The 26,144-nt window shown below is 40.4% G+C and overlaps 1 protein-coding gene and 1 long non-coding RNA gene across 3 annotated transcripts in view; one reads left to right on the top strand and one right to left on the bottom strand.

The window, feature by feature from the left end:
* The window catches only part of SLC39A8 (solute carrier family 39 member 8), a 68,560-nt gene extending 48,549 nt beyond the window's left edge, over window positions 1-20,011 (bottom strand). The window contains exons 1-2 of the mRNA XM_019738930.2: window positions 19,859-20,011; window positions 18,940-19,414 (exon numbers count right to left, since the gene is read on the bottom strand). Coding sequence (XP_019594489.2) covers window positions 18,940-19,230 — 291 coding nt within the window. The 5' untranslated portion in view covers window positions 19,231-19,414; window positions 19,859-20,011. The remainder of the gene's footprint in view (window positions 1-18,939; window positions 19,415-19,858) is intronic.
* A 3,041-nt stretch (window positions 20,012-23,052) lies between these two features.
* The window catches only part of LOC141568262 (uncharacterized), a 48,832-nt gene continuing 45,740 nt past the window's right edge, over window positions 23,053-26,144 (top strand). For both annotated transcript variants that reach the window (XR_012491357.1, XR_012491358.1), the window contains exon 1: window positions 23,053-23,179. This is a non-coding gene — a long non-coding RNA (uncharacterized LOC141568262). The remainder of the gene's footprint in view (window positions 23,180-26,144) is intronic.

The raw sequence follows: 26,144 nt of genomic DNA, 5'->3' as shown, positions 1-26,144 counted from the left end.
ATACTTTAGCCACTATTTAAACCCCACAAGATCTTAGCTTGGTATGGTGGACTGGATTGTGTCCTTCTAAAATTCATGTGTTGAAGCCCTAACCCCCAACGCGGTGATATTTGGAGATGGAGCCTCTGGGATAAATGAAGTCATGAGCGAGGGGCCCTGCTCCAATCCGATTAGTGGACTTACATGAAGAGACAGGAAAGAGCTTGCTGCTCACCCTCTGTCCACCATGTGAGGACATGGCAAGAAAGCAGCCATCTACAATCCAAGGACAGAGTTCTCACCAGACACCAACCCTTTTGTCACCTCTACCAGTCTCCAGAACTGGAGAAAATACATTTATGTTGTTTAAGCCACCCAATCAATAGTATTTTTGTTATAGCAACCCATGCTGGTGAATACACTATGAATGGCATTGAGAACTCAAAAGTTTTTGTTCATTGTTTGACCATAAGTGCTGTAATTCCCTTCATAACAGAAAAAATGAACTCAAAATGTAAGATTTTGGTACAAGGAGACCACTACTGATTTTGAAGAAAAGATGAAAAACACCAAATATGTCAAGATGTATAGAGCTGTCAAGATGAAAGACTGCAATTGCCTTAAAGAAAATACACATTTAGACCTCTTGTTTTTAAATGTCTCAGTATGTGCCTACAGCTGTTTCTTATTCAACCCATGCTCTCCTTTGGGTTCATGACAATGACAGCTGTGTGCCATCCCTAGAAGAGGAGACAGTACATTCAACGCTTTGTTAACAACCCTCCCTTTGGCAAGAATAGGGGATAATAAACTAATGGAGGAAGAAAATAGCTTGATAGCCAACTGGGGAAGGGAAAGTGCATAGAGTTTATATTCGTTACCATGAAACCACCCAGGAGCGTAATTGCTAGGCTCAAAAATTACAGAGTCCATGTGGTCTAAATGCCCTCTGTATGATTCCAGGAATAGATGGGTGTAGTAGCACAAACACAAAGCAGCACTGTGTCCCTGCAAAAAAAAAGGCTTAACCCACTTGGATTTCAAGTTTCTTCAGCTATAAAATAAGAGGAAGAGGGGAAGCTACACATAGGTAATTTCCAAAGTCGTTTCAGAATTAACATTCTAAGATGTCGTAAAATGTGATGACAGTTAAGCAGCTCTTTTCAGACTCCAATTGTGACCCATTAGTGGGTCAGGAAATCCATTTATGGTCAGTATTTTTAAGGAAGTGAAAAACCATATACTAGAAACTGTAGCGTGTGTATCACACATAACAAGGATAAGTATTGCTTAATCAAAATTTACTTCAGCTACACGTTATACATACCATGCACATGTACATTGGATCACAATGCAAAATTCATTTTTTATGGGCTGAGTGAAAAAAGTGAAGGGATTAATAAGTACAAATTGGCAGTTACAAAATAGTCACGGGGATGTAAAATAAAGCATAGGGAATACAGTCAATAATACTGTAATAACTGTTTATGGTGTCGGGGGGGTACTAGACTTATCGGGGGGATCACTTTGTAAGTTACATAAATTTCTAACCACTATGCTCTGCACCTGAAACCAATACACTGCTGAATGTCACCGGTAAGTGAAAAAAATTTTTTTTTAATTTTTTTAAGTCTGTTTTTAACTGTAAATGGCAGTCAAGCATTTGAAAGTCACTACGCTTAAGGATGCCCAAATTGTCTGTTGTATATGATTAAAGACACTCTCCTACATACAGTTGGGGGGGGGGGGAACACTGCAATCAAAAAATTAATCAATACTGTAAGAAAACTTAGAGTCCTGATCTGTGAAGCAGCTGTGTGGAAATGTTGGTAGGTAATCATGGATAATAGCACTTTGACAGCAGCAACTGCTCAATCTCAAGAAAGAGTAAGTAGGTGGAGTGATGACAAAACTCTAGCTCTTGCCTCATGACATGAGAATGGGGATAGAATACTAACAGTGTGGCAAAACAAAATTAATGGCAGACCTGATTTATTTAAAATAGCTATGTACCAGCAAGTAGAATACAAATAGTTTCATACAGCAGTCTAATTCAGCTTTAAATAACCTTTTTTGTTTTATTTTATTTTATTTTTATTTTTACCTTTTGACTTCCTTTACCTGTTCTCCCACTCGCTACCCCCCTACCTCTGGCAACAGCCAATCTGTTCTCTGCATCTATGAGCTTGGTTTTGTTTGTTTTGTTTTATATTCCACATATAAAAGAGATCATATGGTATTTGTCTTTCTCTGTCTGACTTATTTCACTCAGCATAATACACTCTAGGTTCATCCATCTTGTTGCCAATGGCAAGATTTCATTGCTTTTTATGGCTAAGTAATATTCCATGGTACCACTTCTCCTTTACCCATTCATCCCTCAGTGGACATTTAGGTTGTTGCCATATCTTCGCTATTGTAAATAATGCTGCAACGAATATGGGGGTTCATGTATCTTTTCAAGTTAGTGTTTTTCTTTTCTTCAGATAAATACCCAGAAGTAGAACTGCTAGATCATATGGCAGCTCTATATTTAATTTTTTAAGGACTCTCCATACTGTTTTCTGTAGTGGCTGCGCAAGTTATATTCCCACCAACAGTGCACAAGGGCCCTTTTCTCCATATACTTGCCAACACTTGTTACTGCTTGTCTTTCTCACAATAGTCACTCTGTGAGGTGATATCTCATTGTGGTTTTGATTTGCATTTCCCTAGTGATTCATGATTTGAACACCTTTTCATGTACCTGTTGGCCATATGTACTTCTTCTTCGGAAAATGTCTATTAGATCTCCTGCCCATTTTTTAATCAGATTGTTTGGTTCTTTTTGTTGCTCAGTTTATATGAGTTCTTTATATATGTGGGACATTAGCCCTTTATTAGATATATGATTTGCAAATATTTTCTCCCATTCAGTAGGCTGCCTTTTCATTTTGTTTCATTTATACTGTGCAGAAACTATTTGGTTTGATGTGGTCCCATTTGTTTACTTTTACTTTTGTTACTTTTGCTGTTGGTACCAGATTCAAAAAATTATTGCCAAGGCTTAAGTCAAGAAGCTTGCTGCCTATGTTTTCTTCTAAGAGTTTTATGGTCTTAACATTCAAATGTTTAATCCATTTTGAGTTAATTTTTGTGTATGGTGTAAGGTAGTGATCAAGTTTCATTTTTTTGCATGTAGCTCTCCAGTTTTCCCAATAGCACTTATTGAAGAGACTCCTTTCCCCATTGGCTCCTTCAATTAATTGACCATATAGGCATAGGTTTATTTTTGGGCTCTCTATTCTGTCCCATTGATCTATGTGTCTGTTTTTATGCCGATACGATGCCATTTTATGCCAATACCATATCATACTACCTGCCTCCAGCTTTGTTCTTTTTTCTCAAGATTGCTTTAGCTACACAGGGTTCTTTGTGGTTCCATACAAATTTTAGGATTATTTTTTTCTATTTCTGTGAAAAATGTCACTGGAATTTTAACAGAGAGTGCACTGAATCTATAGATTCCTTTGGGTAGTATGAACATTTTAACAATATTGATTCTTCCAATCCGTAAGCATAGAATAACTTTACATTTATTTGTGTGTATTCTTCGATTTCTTTCATCAGGTCTTTCACATCCTTAGTTAAATGTATTTCTAAATATTTTATTTTCTTTGATGCAAATGTAAATAAAACTGTTTTCTTAATTTCTCTTTCTGATAGTTCGTTATTAGTGTATAGAAACACAACAGATATTTGTGTATTGATTTTTATTACGCTTTGATTTAACAAAGTTGAACCTAAAACAAATAAAGACGTTGTCTAAGAAAGGGCAGTTTTCCCAGAGCAGGGACAAACAGGATGAGAGCCTGAATTGGGAGGGTGACGACAAAACCAGTAGAACCACTGAGGAAGTTCAAACATCCGCTTAAACATACCCATTCACCTCCAAAATAAACAATGAATAAATTTTGAAACTACTGGGATCCACAGGACTCCTCAAAAAACAACTCAGAGTGATCAGCCAGAATAGTATGTGCCTCAATATAACTTCCTGAGCTTTCACCCTCTGCTTCACCTTTATGTACTGAGCTTTTCTTCTGTCTGTGTTTACAACACTGCTATTCTCAAGCGTGTCGTCTGATGTTTGCTGTGGCCTCTTGAGCTTTGTGTTATCAGAGGCAAACTCCAGCCAGCAGATGCCCTAATGTTTAATGGGTTGACTTTTTCCTAAAGACATTTTCTCAATTTTAAGTTAAACTATTCGTTAGTCTCTTGCCACATTAAGGTGATCTCAAATGGGCCTTACATACGAGTACATGACAAATCAAAGTAAGGTACGTGGTAGAAGAGAAGAGGTAAGGGGATTTAAATACACATCATAAATGAGACGTCAAATCACAGTCAAAATCATTTTAGCAAATAGATCCATACATTTCTTCTTCTGCTTCCCCTATTTCTTCTTCCTCACCAGTTCTGACTAGTCAAATCGTTTGTTTGTTTGTTTGTTTGTTTGCTCATTTGTTTGTTTGTTCTGTTTCTTTCCCAGACATATCTTTGAAGGAGTGCTAGGGGCTGGTGCAAGGGCAGTGGTGGTGGTGAATGATTCAAGGTCAAGTTCTTCACTCTACATTTTATACAGTTGAAATCTGCTTATAATAAATGCCAAGGAGTTCAACAAGACTTAAAATTGCATAGTTCAGATAATGACACACTCTCTACTTGACAACCTGTACGCAGGCTCCTCTAAGCCCTATAAGCTTTAACCTTGCAAGTGTCCTTGTGGGGCCTGCGTTGACCAGTTTTAGGAAGAATCCTGCTAAGTCAGTTTAGAGAGAATCCCCAACCCCTGATATGTGATCACCCTGACCTGCCTTCAACAAAAATCCTGTTAAGTCTGTTTAATCAAATCCCCCCACACACTCCTGATGTTTCCTCTTAATAATTTTCCATCCACTGCCCCCCACCCTGCTTCTTGGCTGTAAATCTCTGCTTGTCCTTGTTGTATTGAGAATTGAGCCCAATTCTGTACTGAAACCACTTTTCTCCTCTTGCAATGGTCCTTGAATAAAGTTTGTTTTTATTGTTTTAACTACTGCCAGGCTCTGGTTTTCTTTAACAATACCAACTATGTAATTATACTATATATCACATAAACTCTTTCTTCCTTTCAAAAAATACTTATTGAATCTTAAAAATCAGGGTATAATATTGATGGGAGAAATGGAAAGTGGGGGACACTGGGGGATGACAACCAAAAAAGAAATACATTAGCTCCCCATTATTTACGGGGGATCCATTCCAAAACCCTCAATGGATGCCTGCAACCTTAGATAGAACTGAACTCCATAGATACTGTTTTTTCCTATATATACACACCTATGATAAAATTTAATTTGTAAATCAGGCACAGTAAGAGATTAACAGCTAACAATAAAATAGAAGATTTTATAACAATATACTGTAATAAAATTTATGTGAATGTAGTCTCTCTCTCTCTCTCTCTCTCTCTCTCAGCAAACCAGTATGAATTTCTTTTTCCTCCTTTACAATTTCATGGATAGAAGATTCGTTCTTATCATAGATCTTAGCAACCTCAGCATACGATTTTTTCCTTCCCTTATTAAGTTGAGAACTTTTCACTTAACGGAAGCACTTTACAGCTGCTCTTCAGCATATACCACCAATTGCCAGCATCACTACTCTAGTGCTTTGGGGCCATTATTAAGTAAAGTAGAGGTTACTTGAACAAGCACTTCAATAACAGGACAGTTGATCTGATAACCGAGAAAGCTACTAAGTGATTAATGGCAAGGAGCGTACACAGCATGGATATGATGGACAGAGTGAAGGGAACCAAAGTTTTGCCCCCCTCAAAACTGTGCCGTTAGAGATACTGATTTTGAGCTGGTTATTAAGAAACAAAAGACTCAGGAAGAATCTTTGAACCTCCCACTTTTCTGCCAAAGACATTCAGATGGAAAGGCCTACTCTAGGCAGAGAATCTTAGGAAGTTCCCCTTAGCCTAATTTGAATTGAGTGTGCTGGATACAAGGGCTTCAGATAGAGGTCTGGTACCTGGAGCACACACTGTGTCCCATCGTTACTCGGGTGCCTGGCAGGATTTGCCTGCCATGTGTGTTCCACTCTTCCTCAATTACCTATAAATCTCCCAGGTTCATGTTTAAAATCTAAAATCCCATTCCTCCCTTTTTTTCTTTGTCAAAAATGACATGTATACCCAATTTTTCCTCACTGTCTTTGGAATTTTCATGCTTATGTGAACTTCCCATGCACACATATTAAAATTTTATTTTCTTCTGTTAATCTGCTGAATGTCATTTGAATTATTAGCCCAGGTAGAAGAACTTAGAAGGTGGGAGGAAAAGTTTTGTCTTTGTTTTTTTCAGCCCTCACTAAAGGAATGATTCACATCCTGGGCAAGATGGAGCAGAACAGCAAGAGATTTCATCATGCTACTCAGAATGAGGCACAACCTAAAATTTATGAATTGCTTATTTCTGGAATTTTCCATTGAACATTTTTGGACCACAGTTGACCACTGGTAACTGACACCATGGATAAGGGGGGCACTATTGTACTGCAAAGATAAATAAGTCGTAATACCTTCCATCAATAAACCTAAACAATTGTGGCAGAAATAAATCAGATACACCAATATCTATAAAACCAGAGAGAAAGTGATAGATTCATAAAAGGCATAATGATAAAGAACTATGGAAGTTCACACCAGGGAGAAATGATATGCAGAGGAAAATAGCCAAAACTACTCTGAGGTTCAAACTCTGGGAAAGTGGGAAGAGGATGTGCCTAGTGGTGTCATTAGGGAACCCAGGAAGAGAAACACCTGAAGGACGGTGGTCAGTGTGGCTTTAGACATTTTAAGTTGCAATACCTTTGGGACACCAGTTGGAAATGATGAGTGAGCTTTCTCTGAGAAAGATAGAGGCCAGATATAAGGCTATGGCTCTCTTCTAGGAGGAGATAATAACTCAATGGGAGTGGAGGTGATCATCAGGAGAGAGCACACAGAAAGGAGACAGAAGTTTGGGGGATACATACATAATTCTCACGAAAGCAAGGAAAGGAGCCAGAGAATAAGACAGAGCAAGATAAGCCCAAAACATAAGAAATAACCTAGGCGGGTAAAATGCAGTGGATGCCTATTGATTTTGCCTGCGTAAGACAACTCCCATCATCCAGCAGCAGACGGCCTTACTGCCATGGAAGCCTCCCATGTGATTTAAGTGAGGCTGACCAGGGAGCATAAGACTCAGACCTGTCCGCTCTCCGATAGAGCTATTGAAGAGCTACTAGGATTGCTATGAGCCTGGGGACTCCTTATTCCATTTTCTCCCACCGTGTGAAAGAAGGTGAACTGTAAGTAGAGACAAGACAGGTTTCCAATACCATCACTGGTCCCCTGGATACAGCTGTGCCCAAAGTTGGTTCTGCCCTTAACTCTTCAGTTACCTGAGGCAATGAATTCCCTTTTAGACTTAAGCTAATTAAAGTTAAGGTTGTTTCATGTTCAAATGAAAGAATCCTGATTGATATATAAAGCAATTATTTAAAAGACATTTTTAAGGCTAGCAAATGAATGCTACATCCAGAACCTATGGGAGAAAAAAAATAATTTTTTCCAGTATTTAACTCTTCTTCCTTTTCTCAAAACATGGGCTGTTTTCTCTACTTGGCTATCTTGTCAAATGGTACCCATTAAATATTACAAAATAATGGGGCTATCTGATCTTGTGCCCATTATGTCATAGCAGAAATGAAATATCATCCCATTCAAATGACCCCCAGAGGTGGCTTTTGATTCTGTTTTGCCATGGACTGTGCCTCGTGGAAGCTGAGCAGTTCCCATTCCCAATAAGGACACTGCCAGATGTGGCCGTTCTCTCTCTTGTGGAGGAAAGGTAGGTTGGAGAAACATGGAGGTAGGGGTAGATAATGCAAGGCCTTAAATACCAAGCAAGGAGTTTAGGTTTTATTCTAACAGTAATCAGAAGCCATTTGAGGATGGTGACGTGATCAGACGTGCGTATTAAGGATATAAGTCTGGCAGCAGTGTGGATGACAGAGAGGGACATGGGAGGAGACTGGATACAGTGGGTCACAGCAGCAACACAGCAGATATTCCTGAGCACTTACAGCATGTCAGGCACAGACAGAATGGCAAGATACCATATGTAATTCATCTCCTCAACAATCCCATAAAGTAGGCAGAATTATCGCCATCGCACAAGAGAACACTGACGTTTAGAGAGATTACAGATATTTGATGTTATTGTGACAGGACTTCTACACATTTGATATGGGAAGTAGGGAGAGAGAGGAGTCAAGAATAACACCAAGTTTTTTAGCTTTGTCAACTGAACAGTGGTAATGCTAATCACTTAGATTGGTAAAACAGAATTACCAGAAGGTTTGGATGGAGAAAGGATGGAGTTGGAGAATTCCATGTGGGACAGGTTTAGGTCTGTCGAGTAGGGAAGGGAGAGAGTTACACATCAATGGGCAGCAGGCTGTGCAAAGCTGAACCTCACAAGAGAAATCCGAACCAAGCCGACCCCTTTAGAAAACAGATAGATGGTAACTACGTAGGAAGGACTGAGGTTGTACAGAAAAAGTGTGTAAAATTAAAAGAAAGAGGTCTTGAGATAGAACCCTAAGGAAAACCAACAGTTGAAGACTGGGCAGAGGACGTTGAAGTTGAAACGCAGCAGCCAGAGAGGTAAGAAAACCAAGGTAGACACAGGGAAGAAAAAGGATGTGTTGCAAGTAGGATGTGTTCAACACCATCAAAATTAACAGAGAGGTAAAACCTGAGAAATGCCCATTGTATTTAGCAATAAGGTTTGGAGTGGCATCTTATAGAGTCATTCCGAGGAAGTGTTGGGAACAGAGCTAGACCACATTATGTTCAGGAATGACTGGAAGGTGAGGAAGTGGAATAGGAATTTATACATTTCCTCCATCCAGTTACATACAGGAAGTAGGGCACAGACGATGGGCTATTTGGGGGATTCACAGCAGAGGGCTCCCTGGCATGTGCCTAAAACCAGCACAGTGGAGAAGAACTGACGATTCAAAATTGGAATGAACACATTCTCCCAGACAAATTGGGGCATGTGGTGACTTTTGCCAATGACTTATTTGTGCCTCAGTTTCTGGAGAAACTGAGGAAGTAACATTGCAAAGTTGAAAAACAGCTTGGGGAGGAATTACTTATCAGGTTTTAGATCTAGCCCTGACTATTGCAGAGACGGCCTCAGCAGGACAAATAATAATGACAATTGTTTCTCTTCTTTTACTGAAACAGGAGGAAAACCAGCAGAGAACACCTTCCTGCTCCAAGTGACCGTACAGTTCCCACTGGCTTCAAGAAAGTGGCATCAGTTCTACCTTGACATCCAGGCACTTGGATGTCATAGGAGGCATTTGACTTTTTTGAAAAATAAACCAGCCCCTCCATGGGATGAGAGTCTTCAGCAGTAGGAGCAGCAGTGGAAAGAGAATAGGTTTTGAAGTCTAGTTACCCTGCAGTGGATTCCTCCTTCTGCCGCTTCAGAGCTATGACTTTGCGTGAGGCATTCAGTCTAGTAGCTACGACGTGGTTTCCCCATGGCAATAGGTAGATTACTTACCCCGTGAGGTTAGGAGGGTTCATGGGACGGTGTATAAGAAAGCACTGAGCACGATGTTATGCCACAAACGTTAGCTATCATTCCTCTAGGACAAGACCTACTTCCCCTGCTGGTGTGAAGGCCTGACCCAGAACATGTCCTTAAATGGCATTCATTCCAAGATTAGAGACAGAGCCAATGTCTCGTTTTTCTCATTAATCTGTGTTGCTGTAGGATATACGTAGATTCTGAGACGCCTGCTCCTAAAGAAAACTGTAGCACATCATGATTTGATATACACACTCAATTACCTGGTTTCATCAATACGTGCATCCATTCACAAATGGGTCTGTGTACTTTTAGCACATGTGTTCAATATATACTATGTACACATATATAAAACTGATTTTGCCGTTCCTATTCATCTGAATTGGGCTAACTTTCTCTTTCACTGTCCCTGAAAAGACACATCTCTCGCTTTTCCCAGTAAGACCAAATGGCTCCTGTTCTCTTACCTGCTTTACCAACTAACGAGGTCAGCTCAGCGCAGAGGGCCCTGAATTCTTTTAGCTTGCGAAACCCATACAGAGGTCCTGAAGCAAGTCTAAATTTAAAACCACAATTATACCAGTTTCTAGAATTATAATAAGGACTCCCAGCCATTCACATTTCAATAGTGATGTAAATTTTGGACGAAAACAGAATCAATTCCTAAACACAGCCTCAGAAGTCCCTATGGAGGAGAGGGTATGTTCATAATTTCAATACATATTGAAATATTCAGATTATTGCATTAGGCTCCACCCCTAAGGTTTACATTTTCAAAAATCTATCACTAGTGTTTGATGAGAGGAAAGTAGAGGCAAACGGTAAAAGCCTTTCTCAAGGTGAGAGTTGCCATGGAAACTAATGCTGAAACGAAAGTCACTGGGCTGACACATTTCTCACTGAAATTTGTATTTAATTAATCCTAGCTGTATTTTGGTAGCAGTGCTTTCCTCTACAAACTGACTGACTGCAAAGTGCTCAAACCTTAGACGATTTTGTTGAGGGTAGTATAACTATAACAAATAATATAGTATTATGATAATAACTATGCACTGAGCATATAATTTGAGCCAGGCATGCTGCTAAGTATTTTACATGCATTGTCTTATTTCTTATTTATTATTTATTACTTCAAGTAACACAAGTAATGAAAAATATATCTTATTTGTTTGGCTTACCACATGTAATACACTAATTATATAAGTGCCTAAAATATATAGTAAGTAACAATAAATGTTATTGTTGTTCTTATTTTTTCAGTTCAAACAACAGTCCTACAAGGTTCATTTTTTTTAGTTCCTAGATGTAAAAATTAAGGATTAAGGAGGTTAAGTCATTTACCTGTGATTCCCCGGCTAAAAAGTGACAAGTGGAATTTCAGCCCAGGTCTGTTTGACTCCAGAGGCCAAACTGTTAACCATTATGTTGTAGTTTCTACTATAGTTAGAGAGCTGAGAAGCTCACCCAATAAATCAATAACTCTGGGTTATTTTTTAGTTAGGTTCATAGAACTAAACCCTTAGGGGCCCTACTAATGCTCACTTTTTTTCCCTCTAACTATTCAGGTAGTTATGAAGAAGTCAAGATATTAAATATTTGGATTCGGAAGCTGTAATTCTACTTTTCAGGGCAATGCCTTTGATCTGGATTCACAGATTTTTGTTTTTGTTCTGCTTAAACTTCAGGCCAACAAAGACAACAGATCTTTGGAAGAAGACAGAAACCAAATTCAACAAGGTTCCATTCTGAAGATTTTCTAAACTCCGAAATCCCATCATCACGAAAGTAATTCAATGATATTAATAGCTTCATTTCTTCATAAAACAAATCACAAGACTCAATGAACCCATTTGGCTCCAGAAACAGACAACTGGGAATAGTCTCAGAATAAATTTGTTTCAATTACAAACAGGAACCTACTGTTATCTGGAGTTGGAAATGGGAAAACTCTCTTAAAACTACATAGTTTCTTAGGTTGTCTAGAGTTTAGTAACATTGTTTTTAAATAAATTGCATTGTAAATGATCCTAATATTAACTGTTTGCACTTAGTAGTACGGACAATCCCTTGAGGAAATGCCACTCTGAATACAAGTAACTCCCAAATTCAATCCCAACCACATCAAGCTGTCTTCATTAATGGGCTGCTTTTCTTTTCCCTGAAGAATGTCAGACCTCAACTTCAGGCCTTATTTTTCATTCCTATTTATATTCCCATTTTTCTCCCCTAAGTCCTATTGATATTGATAAGAAATTAATAACATAGGAGATTCAAATATATATTAAATGTACATTTAAAGGGAAAAAAGCTTAAACTACAGTTATAGTTGAAAAGCAATGGGTTTTATGATCGGGATATGAAGTCTCTGTCCTTAACCATCTTCCGAGACAGGTATCATCAGGAAACGGGAACATGTTGTGATCCACGGAAAGCAGAAAAACTGCAGATCTCCCACCCAGCTCCTCTACTTCAAACATCCCTAGAGGGAAATAAAGATCTCACCCAATTAAGGGGAAGACTTTACCCCTCCCCTCAGAGTAACTGTGCAGAGAGTGCAAACTCCCACGAAGCAGCAATAACTTGCCTAGTTACTGGTAATTCTGTTCAAGTCCTCTGCTCACCTACTCTTCTTCCCTTGTCGCTTCAACTCATTTCCTGTTGCCCATGCGCAGACCACTTTCTCCAGAGATGTGCAGTCAGCAATGCAGTTGCTTCATAGGCGCGATAAAGGACTTACACCTTACACTGCCTGGCGAGGCAGGGAATTCACTGGCAGACGCCTTCTGGCATAAAAATGAGAACAAGACTGAATGTTTTAACCCTAGACAGAGGTGTTTTCTCTCATAGGTGAAGCCTATACAGAGAAGAAAGCACAGTTGATGAATACGCCTTTCTCCAGGAAAACTTTAGACACTCAGAATTAGGAAAACTATTGTTGCCAAAATACTTCCTCTGAAAAAAAAACCCAAAAACAATGCATCATATAAGAAAGAACAAAAGAAAATTTCATTCTATGAAAGAGAATTTACATAACCCACAGGGAAATCCATCTTGTGATTAATAGTAGAAATACATTGGGTAGAGGCAGATCTTCAATCGATAAATATTTTTTAAAAGCAAACCAGATAAGCAAAATTCTACCAAAGGGGAATGGACTGATTTGTAACTCCTTCATGAGGCATTTCCCAAAAGGACCCCTTACCCTTCTAAACTAGTAGAGCACCTGCTACCAACAATATTCATTGAACAAGTAATCACATACAGCCTTGTGGTATATCTTAATATTTGTTTCAGTGATAACTGCACCAGTTTTACCTTGCATTGCATACATTTCACAAGTTTCCATCTTAATTCTTAATTAAATTATAAGCTCTCTGAGGACAAGGACCGTCGTCATCTCTGTAGTTTCTTAGCACTGTTCCCTTAACATGACTAACCAATGGAGCTAGGCGAGCGATTGATGATTAATAACTAATAACTTCTACCCATAATGCAAAATCTAACGTAATAATTGCTCTGGCTAAAGAGAGCATAATTTTCTAGCCTGTAATTCAAAAAATCCACTACAGCACCTGTTTAGAATTGCCTGAGGTTCTACCACTTATTGTGTGGCACTGGTCAAGTTACTTAACCTCTCTGTACCCCATTTTTCTCAAATGTAAAATGAAGAGAATAATGGAACCTTTATCATAAAATTGTTGGGAGTATGAAATGTGATCATGCAATTAAAATGGTTAAGAGAGTTGTGTCATATAGTAAAAGACTGATAATTTCTAGCTATAATTACTTATGTTATGTACGAAGAGCCCATGTAGTGGGTAAAGGTGCAATTTTGGGAGTTAGATATGGAACAAATAAATGACGGGCCTTTTCCCATATGCATCCCAATAATACCTGACACAGAGGCAAACTGAGCTCTTGATGTCTGATAGACATAAATGTGAACAAAACCAGTTCCATCTCTGTGTCCTGGATTTCATTTCATTTTTAAGTTTCATGCTGGAACCTTTGACCAACCTACCTGTTCTTAGCAAATATATCAAAGTTTTCCAGTTGATGACTATCTGTGTTCCTTAAAATGTAGCCATAACTATTTTTGTTAGTAATAGCTGGACAGGCATGACAACCCAGACAGATATCAAACTGGTAATAGTATTGATTATAGCAATCACCTATCATAAGATCACTAGGAGCTACTGCGTTCTTTGTCCCTTTGTCTTGTCAATCATTAGTACCCAATTATAGTTTTTAAAAAGTACTGCACCAGGGTCTGTTAACAGAGAGTAACCTGCACACACTACTGGGTCATCACTTTCACTCTGACCTAATCTTCCCGTAAGCAAGTTCCCCTATAATATATTCTGTTATATACTATGGAGTTGCCTACTTTCTTTTTTGGCCTGAAGATACCGTCTCAGTACGGTGTCCCTTTCACTTTTGCTTCACCCTCGAACAACATCATAGTCCAATGAATTATGAGTATTCTTCATTTTCCCAAAACCTCTTGAAAACAATGATCACACTGTACAAAGTCAACTTAAATGAGAGTGATGCAATAGATCAGAATAGGTCCATTGTCTTGAAGAAAAAATGACCAGAGACCTAAGGACAACCTTGCCCTTCTGTCCCGCCTTTCTGTCCCACCCTTCCAGTTTCTCATCTGAACAAGCAAGCGAGGAGGCACTCCCAGAAGATATGTACCCCTACCATTTCTCAGAACATAAAGGCTAAAAATAATAATAATAAAAATTTAAAAAATAACAGGTGCTCTTTCTCTCTTCCATCCATGGTCAGTGCTTCCCAGAACCTCCCTCATCTAATCCACACTGATCCCCACCCCAGGAAAAAGGACAGTAGATGACAACAAGCTATGCATACAATGTGTATGTAATGACCACACCTGCACACACACACCTTCTGTTTGCTACACATCATTAGCCTGGCCACCTATTGAAATAAACCAAGTTACCTCACTGCTTCTCCTTCTGGAGTTATTGGGCCAGAAAGCTAAAGAAGAAAAGGATCTAACAATAGTTAAATGACCACTACTGGCAAAAGATCGAAGCAAAAAATATTTGTCTTTGGGGTGTTTTGCCTACTCGTCAGCTATGCCTGCATTTCCTGACTAAGGCAGAGCCTTTATGCTACCTCCTGACTGTCTCTAGGTTCGAGCAATCATTACGTCTCAGGCAAACCAATGCAGTTTGCCTGCAACACTTCCCCCAGTTTCATGCAGATGAATTTTCTGAAAACACAAGTCTGATCCCATTCCATTTTCATTTGTAATTCTTCCACTAGACATATCATTCTATCATGCACGATAGTTACATGTGCATATGTGAAACCTCCCCCAGTGAACTGTCAAGGCATGTGAGGGCCCACATTATATTACTTATACTAAATTGTCTTCACTCATTCATTCAAAAAACACATAATGAATACATGTTATATACCAAGCACTACACTGGCCCCTAGAGAGATATCAGGTCATTCCCTTCAATTTGTTTATATTAATGGGGGGTGGCAGGGGGTGGGCAAAGAAAGGGGGAAGTTGCAGCCACATAAAAAGAAAAATTTGATACGTATTGTTTACATATCATAAGTGCAATAGATAATATGTTAGGATTGCACAGGCATCAGTTCCTACAGGATCACATCGAAGGGGCTCCTACTAGATCCTTGAGAAGATCAAGAAAGACTTCTCAGAAAAAGTAATGACTAAACCAATACCTGAAGCATAAGCAGATGTATACGGAAAACGAGGAACTACAGGCAGCCCATGAAGACGGGGGTAGTGGCAAAGGATAAGGCTTGAGAAATATACAGGAATCAGATCGTGAAAGGGCTAAAGCCACGCTAGTGTTTGAAGTTTATTTTGAAGGAATTTAATTGTTTTAAGAAGACAAGTGATAGGATCAGATTTGTTCTTTAAAATGACCACTCTAATTTGAGTATAATAGTCATCTAAAATATTTGTTGAATACATGAATAGTTGTCACTACCATAATAAAAAGGGATTAAAAAGAGAGAGAAAACAGTGTGTCAGTGAGGCTGTGGTGCCCTAGAAACGTGTTAGGGAGTTTAACTGGGCATTTTAAAATGTAGGATTTTGATAGGGCAATTTAAGGAAAAGGACATTCCAGCTGGAAAAGGCAGGGTGCAAGGGAGATAATAATCCAATAAGTGGCTGAACAAAAGTATAAGGTGAATTTACAGAGGAGTAAATAATTTAGTTTTGTGGGTGCTGGGTCTGGCGAGGTAGGTGGTCTTCTCAGGATCCACCTTGCGATGCAGGGCCTTGGATGCCAGGCTCAAGATTTAGACTTCACCAGCCAAGAGACAGTTGTGGAGGAGTTCTGAAAGAAGATAAGCATACTCCAAATATTGCCTCAGGAAGACTGAATATGAACTAAAAGGGGTTTACAAACAAAATTCAGGCAAGCAGGTGATAGGAATGTGAAAGGGGGAAAAAAGATGCAGGAGATGTGCTGCAAGATACTTACCAAAAGAAAACAGAGTTGAGAGAGAGAGAGAGAGAGAGAGAGAGAGAGAGAGAGAAGCAAGGTGTAGGGTTGAGTGATGGTGGGAAACAAAGGTTGCCTCACAGGCCAAGCTACCATACCCACTCCAACGTCTCCAGCACCCTCACTACCCTTCCCTGGGGCACTGATTTATTCGAATCAGTTTAGTGTGATACTTTGCAGAATGAGGATCTTCTTTTTTTAACAAGCTATTTAATCAGTTTCTACCATAAGAATTTGGAGGTGAAATGTTTGGAAGAGGACATGAAGAGAAAAGAACATTTGGAGAATGAGAAAGGAACACCTGAATAAACAAAAGGTAGCACTGAGGCCATTGTTAAATGCCCTAAATTAATCACCCTAAATAGGCATTCAGTTGGGGCATCCCAATATATTCTGCGAACTCCCTGACATACATCAGATTTACACCCAGTAACTTTGGAGACCCACGGACCTAAAGGAGCTGCCTCTTCTCACTGTTTGAGTAGCCTCTTCTACCTGATCTTTGTACCTTCAGTAACCATAAGAAGCAACACAATAAAATCAATTGTTCAATTGTTACCAGACCAAATTGTCATCAGACCACTTTGGTCTCCCAAAGCAGCAAGTTAATTTAACAGTACTTAGGGATACTGAAAAAAATATTAGAAACCCTTCCAAATTGTCTAACCTCCAGAGTACAGTAGTCTTGACCTGAGAAAAGCTGACCTAACAAATATCATAGCCTTTATCTAAAAGAACAATGCCATTTATAAATAAATAGATCTCACAGAAGAGTCAATAATTCCCTGGTCCATAGAAATAAATTCTATTTTCTCAGACTTTTTCAAAGTCAGAAAAGCAAGCTTCTCACAGTAGGCCCATACATTATTTATTCTACTTTGTTGCAGGTGAGGAAACTCAAGTTACATACTTTAAGGTATGGAGATATTAAATGGCCCAAAAAGTTGCTCCAAATTGGATGGTTTCCTGCTGGAGCAGATATGAATGCTGGCAAATTAATAGAGTCTTCTGAAATGGCAGTTCCTTTGTCATCATTTTGTTTGATGATTGTTGTTTTCATCAGGACTTTTTAGAACATCAAATAGTTGTTTGTTAGATCTGATTAAGTGATACATTTTCCTTGGCTTCCCTTTGTTTTCAAATTATGGGCTTTTTCCTGTCTCTTTTTGATGGACATAATGAGAGTAATTAAATATGTAAACATGAAATGAGAAACAAAGTGTCAACATACATATAATGTATCTATTGAGGCATCCTATGTACTCATAAACTGGGAATCATATTACTAATAAACTTAACCAATTTTCTTAAATAATGTAGGCATATTTTCCAGTCTTTTCCATGGGGTGGCTCAGGGGTCTTTTGTCCTTTTATAATTTGTAAACACCTCCAGACATTGCAAGATAAGGAGATAATTTATGTCAAAACAATGTGTGGGCTACAGATATGCAGCTGCAAGTCAAGTCCCCAAGCGTCTTTCCAAGCATATGACCACCCCGACTGCTACCTAGAAATACTTTAGTCAGCTCAGCTGTTTTCCCTACTTGAAGAGATTGCAAGTAGACAGAAAATACTTAGGAAGTGGTTTGCTTTGTTTTATTTTCCAAAATGTCAATATAATATGGGAGAATTTCAGTTTTTCCAACATACCATTTCTCAGACATTAAACCAAATGTTTAATTAAACCATGCCAGACTGGCACTATAAGAGTAGTTTACAAAGAACCTGCATAAGTGGATCACAAAACCCCTCCAGTTCAAAGGGAGGTCGCCCTCTGATACCTCATAGCATCAGAAAATTCTAATTCTTGATATGTGTTTTCCTGGAGATAAGACATTTCTAACCAAAAGAATGCCAACCTATCGATAATGTTCTTAGCAAGGAGTTTATCGGATTAAAGTCTCCCTAACTGTCATCTAAGTTCAGATATGTTGCGAAATGCTAAATTTCCAAGAGTGGAGAATAATAAGCAGCATTTCCCAAACATCTTGGAGCACAAAAGCTTCTTGTAACATAAACTAACCGCCCAGAAGTGACGGACAATATGGAAAACACTGCTATTCATCATCAGTTGTCACTGGAACAAGAGCAGAAAGGGAAAAAAAATCAAGTTAACAACGTTTTTAAAAGTAGGGAGGAGTTTGGGGAGGATGCAGAAAGCACACTTTGCCTACTTCACAATTTGAAGAAATAATCACAGAATATGCATTATGTAAATAACCAGGAATCTATAATACCATCCTTTCTGAAATTTAACGTCAGGTATGATCCTAATTGCTCTCTGTACAATAAGTCCCTTCAGGTCGAAATGCCTCGTGTAACGTAGGCAGGAAAGACAGAACTGCGTTATATCTCCTTGGCAGTTGTTACTCACCCAGCAACTGTTAACGAGGGGGGGTTATCTTTGCTTGGGAGATATAAGCACGCCGATCCTGCCTAGAAAGCATCTCTTAAGATTCTTCTCGCCTTCAACTACTTCATAAACTTCTCTATAAAATCTTACAACTACAAACGTCTGACCGCTCAGGCTTAAAACTTCAAATTCTGGCTCCCTCCACACCACCAGCCCTTTAACCCCGGCTAAGGAGACCGGTCTGGTGAAAATCAAGTGCCACCAATCACTGACCGCCTCATAGTTGAAAAACCTTACGAAATTCTTTCTCCAGCACTTTTCCCACATAAATACCGTTCATGTACAAATGGAAGTCGACCGACAACCCCCGCACGGAAGGGCCGCCGAGCCGGCGCCGTACCTGATTGAAGTGCAGCTGCCCAGGTTGCAGGGCGCCCTCCGCCCGGCCGGCTCCCAGCTGCTGCAGCAGGCGCCGGAGCTGCGCCGCCGACAGGCTCCGATTCGCGCCGAACACGCTCAGGACATCCTCGCTGAAGGCGAGCCCGGGTCCCGCCGCCGCCCCTCCGAGGCTGGCGGTCGCCAGCAGCAGGAGCCCGGCCACCGCCCAGCCCGGGGCCATCCTGGCCGGGGCTGCCCCTCGCGGGCCGGAAGCGGGCTGGAGCGCACCAGGATGCGCCGGGCGCGCCCGCATCGGTGCCCAAGGGCGTGCGGGTCAGGCGTCGGCGCGGGTCCGAGTCAGCGGTGGCGCGGGGCGCCCCTGGTCCTCCGCCGCCTTCGAAAGAGGAGCAGCCCGCGACCTGCGGGGCATTGAAGTGGCGGTGCAGCCGGGGGTGGGGAGCGATAGGCAGAACGGGGCCCCGGGCCTCCTGGAGAGCCTGAGATAAAGAGGACAAAGGGGGGCAGAGATAAAGGCCACCGGGCCACCCGCGGGCTGGCCCCGGGAGCACTGTGTGGCCGGAGCCCTCGAACGCCCGGCCGGGCCTGGGGCCAACTGTCCCGGAGCCGGGTTTGCAAACGTCCCAGGATTTGCGTACAGTGTGGTGACACATGCTCCTCCCGGATATAAAGCCCCAAACCACCGCCAGTTCTGAAGAATTAAAATCGTACTCGCTGTAGAACCCCCACCTTCTCTTCCTGTCTTTCTGCTCAAGTCCCTCAAAGCAAAGTTAAAAGGGGTGAGACGTGCAGTCCCCAAGGAGCTGCAGGAAATGACCCTTCGGTGTCCTGGTGTTTGAGTGTCTAAAGGGGACCCTCCCTCTCCCAGAGCGCTGCTCTTGGCAAGCTAGTAGGAAGGACTCGCTAGCCTGCTAACCTCTCACCTCGCCTGTCTGCCTGTTTGTTTCTGTCTCTCGGTGTCCCTCTGTGTCTCCACGTGAGAGTCAGAGTCTCTCTGTCTCTTTCTCTCTCCACTATCTCTAGCAAGTCCGTTGTGAAACTCCGAGATCCGGCCCTGCACCCTGTACAGATAAGAGGAGGAGGACCCTGTCCCCGCCTTTGCAGCACGTGGTGACATACTCCCCCAGCGTGAACTCCCGCGCGCGTCCACGCCGGGGCGCAGGGCCGCTGGCTTTTCCTCTCCGCTTGTTTTGCGCATTCCCAGCCTCAGCCCTGCCGGCTGCCCACCTTCACCCCCCGGGGTTTACCTTAATGCCACCTCCGTGTCGGTGTCCCTTATCCTTCTTTCTGCTCTCGGTGATCTCTTTGTTACCTTGATAAAACCCGCTTCCTGGAATAGAGTCTGGAGTCCCTTGCATTGTCTAAGAGATTAGCAGGAATTGCTTTTTTGTCTTACTTCTTAAAACTCAGAGGAGAAAAGGGAAACGAAATCTGTAGAGTGGTGGCAGGCTCACTGAGCCAGCACTGCCCAAGCCGGCCCTTCCTGACGCCTCACGGGATATCCTCAGATCAAAATGAATGTTTGTTCAGATGAGGGTTCAAAAAAAGCTAATTTAGTTTTGAGGTCATCAAGTTTGTGCAAAGTGAATGCGGTGTTTGGGGACAAAGATTGTGTCTCGTGGATATAATTGTCCAGAAGTAAAGTGAAACCATGATTCACTGTTACATGGCTAAGGACAAGAAGAAGAATTCACAGTGTTCTTGCCTTTCATCAGGTACGTTCACAGCCTCCTAAAACAGGACATTTTAAAAGAGACGCTAAGTTCAGATGAGGGCAAGGAGATGGGGAGGAGGAAAGAAGCTTATCTCCCATGAATTACTTAGATACACCGTGAAAGAAAGAGACAGGGAGAGAAAATTCCAGAAGGATGAGTATCTAGGTGGACATAACTGACCGCCTGTCATAAAGAGAGGGATTAACTACATTGTAACTACGGAGTGCAGCAGGCAGCAGTAACAGAGAAAAGTTACCAAGAGGGGGTTTCTGAGGAACATAAGGCACAACTGTTTTGGGAAGGAAGGATTTCTCCATGATTGAAAGTGATTCAGGGGCCCCAGTTAGCCCACTTGGTTAGAGCGCGATGCTTTTAACACCAGGGTTGCCCAGTTGGATCCCAGCACCGGCCAGTGTGAGCTGCACCCTCCACAACTAGATTGAAACAACTACTTGACTTGGAGCTGATGGGTCCTGGAAAAACACACTTAAAATCAATAAAAGTTAAAAAAAAAAGAAAACTGATTCAAACCCATGGGTAAGTGGTAAAAGGATTCCTGCCTTGAAGAGAGATCAGCAAAAAGATCTTGATGATGTGTCCTTTCCAATTATAAAATCTGTATATTTGTTAATATTAATTTACAGAATTACATTGGTGTAAAAAGGGCAACTGTTTCACCCAAGAGCCAGAAGTAAATTCATGTCACCATTAAGCTCTTAAATTACACAGCTGATGGTACTCGTCAAGATTTTTACTGGATTCTTAAAATAGTTTGTTGCCTATTTTTCCTTTTCACTTCAGGGACTCAAGGTGAATTCTTGGAAATTAATGAAAGCTCTGGATGATTCATCTACATCCAACAATTTGTTCGTTCCCAGAAAGAACTGAAACATTGACAAGATGTTGGATTTTCCACAAGTGTAAATGGGTTTTAAATAACACAAATTTTATAATGTGTATTTTTGAAAATAAAATTTTATTTATAGCCATTCATGTCTGTGTACTGGTCTCTGTACCCACATTCTTCCGACCCACCAACCCCATAAGACAATAAACAGTAAAATAAATAATAACCTGCTTGGCAACTTTACCAAATATAGTTACCATAATGTAAGCATGCAATTAAGAGAGAGTATTTGAAACTCTAACTACTAATGTCGCTGTAAGAAATGTCCAAACCTGTAAAGAATATTTATAAAAGTTTAAGCCAAAACTGATGACAATTGCAGGGAGGCAAGATCTCAAGTGCTCTGGAGAGTAACAATTTTACAGTTTCTTTTATGCATTTGAAATTAAGGAGGGAACATAAGGAAGATTATATGAAGGAGTGAGAAAGTAAGGCGGGGATCACATTACAGGATGGTTAAAATTATATGCTCTTGTGAGGGTGGTTATGCCTTAGAAGGAGGGGTCTAAAAAAGAGGCATGTCAAAGGTGTGTGAACCGAGATACACAGAAACAATGGACAGGGCTTGCTTTTGGCAAATAAGCCCTTTACTAAAAAAGTTATAGGCTGAGGCACCATGACCTGCCCAGGTAGGAATTTATGATCAGATCACCCTGTGAGGTTCCTTTCCATAGAACCCTTTTTCTCTTCCACACTAACTACCAAATTACTGTTGTTAATAACTACCAAATTGGTAAGGCTAATTTCTAGATCTTCCACTCCAATGTACTGCTTAGTAAAGCTCTGCTCAGATAATGTTTAGGGCCAAAAATATGGCAATATCTTTATTGAAGAAAAGAATTTCTAATTTAAAATATAAGGTGTAAGGTATGAACTATACTTTTTCTAAGAAATTCACCTTAAAGGTCAAATAATTTTAAATGATAATAATGAAGGGAACATGTGAAGAACACTGGCCAGGTTGTTGACAAATGTCCTTTCTCTTTCTGACTCTGTCACCTGGGAAACCTAGGAAAGTCATTTGACTTAACCAGGATTCAATTCTGTCATCTATGAAAGAGGAAAATTGGGAGACAAGAACAAATATCCATTCCAAACTCTTTATTTCTAAATGTCTGATTTGGAAGTTATCTATCAGAACAAAACATGAAACACCTAGAAGAGAAATAAAAATTCAATTCTCCAATGGAAAGGACATTTAATGTCAAATTCTGCTTTTCGTAATAGTTTCCAATTTTTTGCAGTCCAAATCTTTTGTTACTATAGCAAATAAGGAGCAAATTGGCCTGCTTTAAACTTTTTTCTCATGCATTCATTTCCTTGTGGAAGGACTAATAAATAATAAGCAAATCTTAGACATGTTATGTCCCTTTCTTTCCTCCCTTGTCCTCTCTTCCTCTCCCTTCCAGTCCTAAAGCCAGTGGGTGGAGCAAAGCACAATAAACAGTATCTGAGCAGAGGGCAGAGTGGCCCAAAATGGGACGTTGGGGCCTGAAAAAGGGAAGAAGCGTATCTGGGTAAGAGGGAAACGAGATGTAAGCAGTTAGAGTCGCAGCAGGATGACAAACATGTGCAGATTGTGGGAGAGAACATCGAAAATCAGAGGCTGTATCCCTAATGAGGTAAGAGTGTGTGCATGCACCCCAGCACAGAATGACAGCAACCAACTGTGATGAGGGGAAGAGGCTACCCCACATGGTTTGGCAGAGCCTAACTAAGCTGGAGGAGAAGGGAGTCCATGCAAATCAGTGGCCTGATGTGGAGCAAAGACTGGAAGGCATCCATGGGTCAGGGTGGAAAAGAGGCACTTGAGTGTGGAGGGTCAGAGCCTGGGTGGGTGAGGAGGGCATCCCTGCTTGGAGGCGGCCCTGAAAAATATGTCAGAGACGGGCAAGGGTGAGGAGGGAGACCCTGCTGAGCAGCAGCATGAGATACCAGAGTTTTTGCAGTGAGGAGGGCACCCTGACAAGGGATGTGTGCCAGTGAGATTGAAATGAAAAAAATATATATTTGATGTTCATTCTGTTTCTGACACACAGCCAAAACCCTTGGAATTTCCTAAATGATAAGAGGGTGTCTCTTGTTATGTTAACGATGTGACTTTTTGACCTACCTGAGGATGGTAGCTGGTTGCCAAGAAAACCAACTGTGTGATTAGAGGGTCGGAAAGGTATATCCTTTTATAAGAAACCAGGGATCTAGTAAGTAAAATGTTTCTCTTAAGTTCTGTGAGTTGTTGGAACCTTCAACGTATAGCCAGTCAGTCAGAAGCATTGGTGGCTGGCATTTGAAGTGGGGGGCGGGGGCAGTCTTGTGGGACTGAGCCCTTAAATTTGGTATGGATGCTACCTCCAGATAGATAGTGTCAGAATTGAGTTGAATTGTAGGACAGCCAACTGGTGTGTGAGACTTGGCTTCTATGCATGTGGAAACCTCTCCACATATTGAAATTTGGGTGCAGAATAATGAGGTGTCCAAAGCCAAGGAGAAGAAGGAGAGAATCAATGCAAAAGGAGATGGCAGTTGAAATGGAAGGTGAGTTATACATAGGGGGTTCATTAAACACATATATATATTAAACATAACAGTGGCCAGTTTTCTCATCGTCAGGGAAGGGAGTTGCAAACATGGAGAAGGAGAAAACTAGGATGAACTCATAATGTTAGGTTGGAATTGGAGATATCAGTGTGAATTCATGGTTTTCAATGTATAAAAGATAAAAATAGATATAGTTGTAAACAATCCCCTGTCCACTGGGACGGCCTGGGAACAACACCCTAACACCATAAGCATATGTAGGGCCCTCAGCTTGCCTTCTAAAAACTATTCTCCACTAATAAGAACCAGGGCTCCTTGGAAATATGGTTGATCCCAGGACAGGGCAGGCAAAGAACAAATGAACCCCAAAACTCTTGTTGTTCCTGAAAGCAAGCAAGTGGTCAAAGAATGCAGGAAATATGTATTAAGGTATTCCAAGATAATGGCGCATCAGAGAAGCAACTTACCCTCAAATGGTTCGGGGAGAAAGGTCTTTGGACTGTGCTTACATCTGCTCTGTGAGTTGGTAATTGCTTCAAATTTCTAAAAATAAAACATTGAGTATTAATAAGGAAAGGAGAAATTTCCTGCAACAAATTATTTAGAAATTAAAACCAAACTTCTGCTAAAATCCCAACTTGACAATATTCAGTAAAATTAATGTACTCATTCAATACATATTTTTAAAATCTGGATTACAGTCCATGTGGTCTGGGAATATTAGTGTGAAAAGATGCATTTTATTTTACCCTAAAGAAGCTTGTAGTTAAGGTTAGATGGACGTGTAACGGTTACCATAATGGAGATTTTAAAGGTTGCAGTGGAGAGAGATAGAAGCACCTATGTCTGTAGAAGATGCAGAGCAAATAATTGATAGAGCAGATAATCTTTGAGGTTGAAGGATAAGTAAAAAGTTGACAGAAAGATGGGGGGTGGGAACACATTCCAGGATGAAGAAATGCAAGATCAAAAGCCCTTGGAGACCCGAAAGAGTAAGAACTACAAGAGAATCTTTGGAACTGGATAGTAAGGCGGGATCGGACAGAATCTGGAAAAAATCTCTAAGTTCCACTGGGTCAAAGATGTCTTCTATTAGTGATGCTCCAAAAGATTCTTTATGATCATCTGCATTAAAACATCTCCTTGGTGAATTTAAACCTCCTTTTTCCTGTATTACAAATGTCAAATAATATTCATTCTTTATTATTACAAACATGCCACACATAAAATTCTCAAATAAGAGCAAGATGATGACTCTATCCAAATCACGCATGTCTATTCAGCCATCAGTGCCACAGTGTAGGTAGGAATCAGATTTCTGCAAGTCCACTCTGAACTTAATTCCTAATCTATAAAATGGGGATTCAAATAATATCTGCTCAATCTACATCAGTGAAAATAAACCTGAAAATCAGATTTGATAAGGTGTGTGAAAACTCTTTATAAACTGTAAAACAGAATGTCAGTATTATAAGCTTAAATGGTAGGGTAATGTGACCTATGTAATCAGCCAATTGAACTGCCATTGAGACCATTGAGAAATGAACAAGAACACCAAGAATACCCTGGAACAAAGACTACTTTATACCTAACAACATTCTTGAGGTTTTTTTTCCAGGAAATTAAAGCACTAATCAGAAATAGAAAGAACCAAAGATACCATCAAGTCTAATCTGGTCATTTTTGAGTAAAGAAAGGAAAGCTCGGGGGAGTTAAGTGACATGGTAAAATACACACTTAGACTGGAACATAGGCCCAAATCTGCCTCTTTCCATTTTACCACCAAAAATAATCACCAGTCAATGCTTTGAGAATGATAGTGTATGACTTTAATTGGATTGAGTGAGTGAAACTGGAAACTGTATTAACCCCTGTTTTTCTTAGGTCTTCTTCTCCTCTCTTGCCCTTTCCTAATGGACGCATATCCCCAGGCTTTTTGCTCCCATGCAGCTCAGCTTACCTCCCCAGCATGACTTCACCGTGGTTTCTGTGCTTTGTAATTCCACACATTTTTAAACATATTCTTAGAACTTTTGGAAAATGTATATG

Source organism: Rhinolophus sinicus, linkage group LG02, assembly GCF_036562045.2.
Source record: "Rhinolophus sinicus isolate RSC01 linkage group LG02, ASM3656204v1, whole genome shotgun sequence".
Lineage (NCBI taxonomy): Eukaryota > Metazoa > Chordata > Mammalia > Chiroptera > Rhinolophidae > Rhinolophus > Rhinolophus sinicus.
Note: the sequence above shows the minus strand (reverse complement) of the source record. Positions and strands in the feature narration are given on the sequence as shown.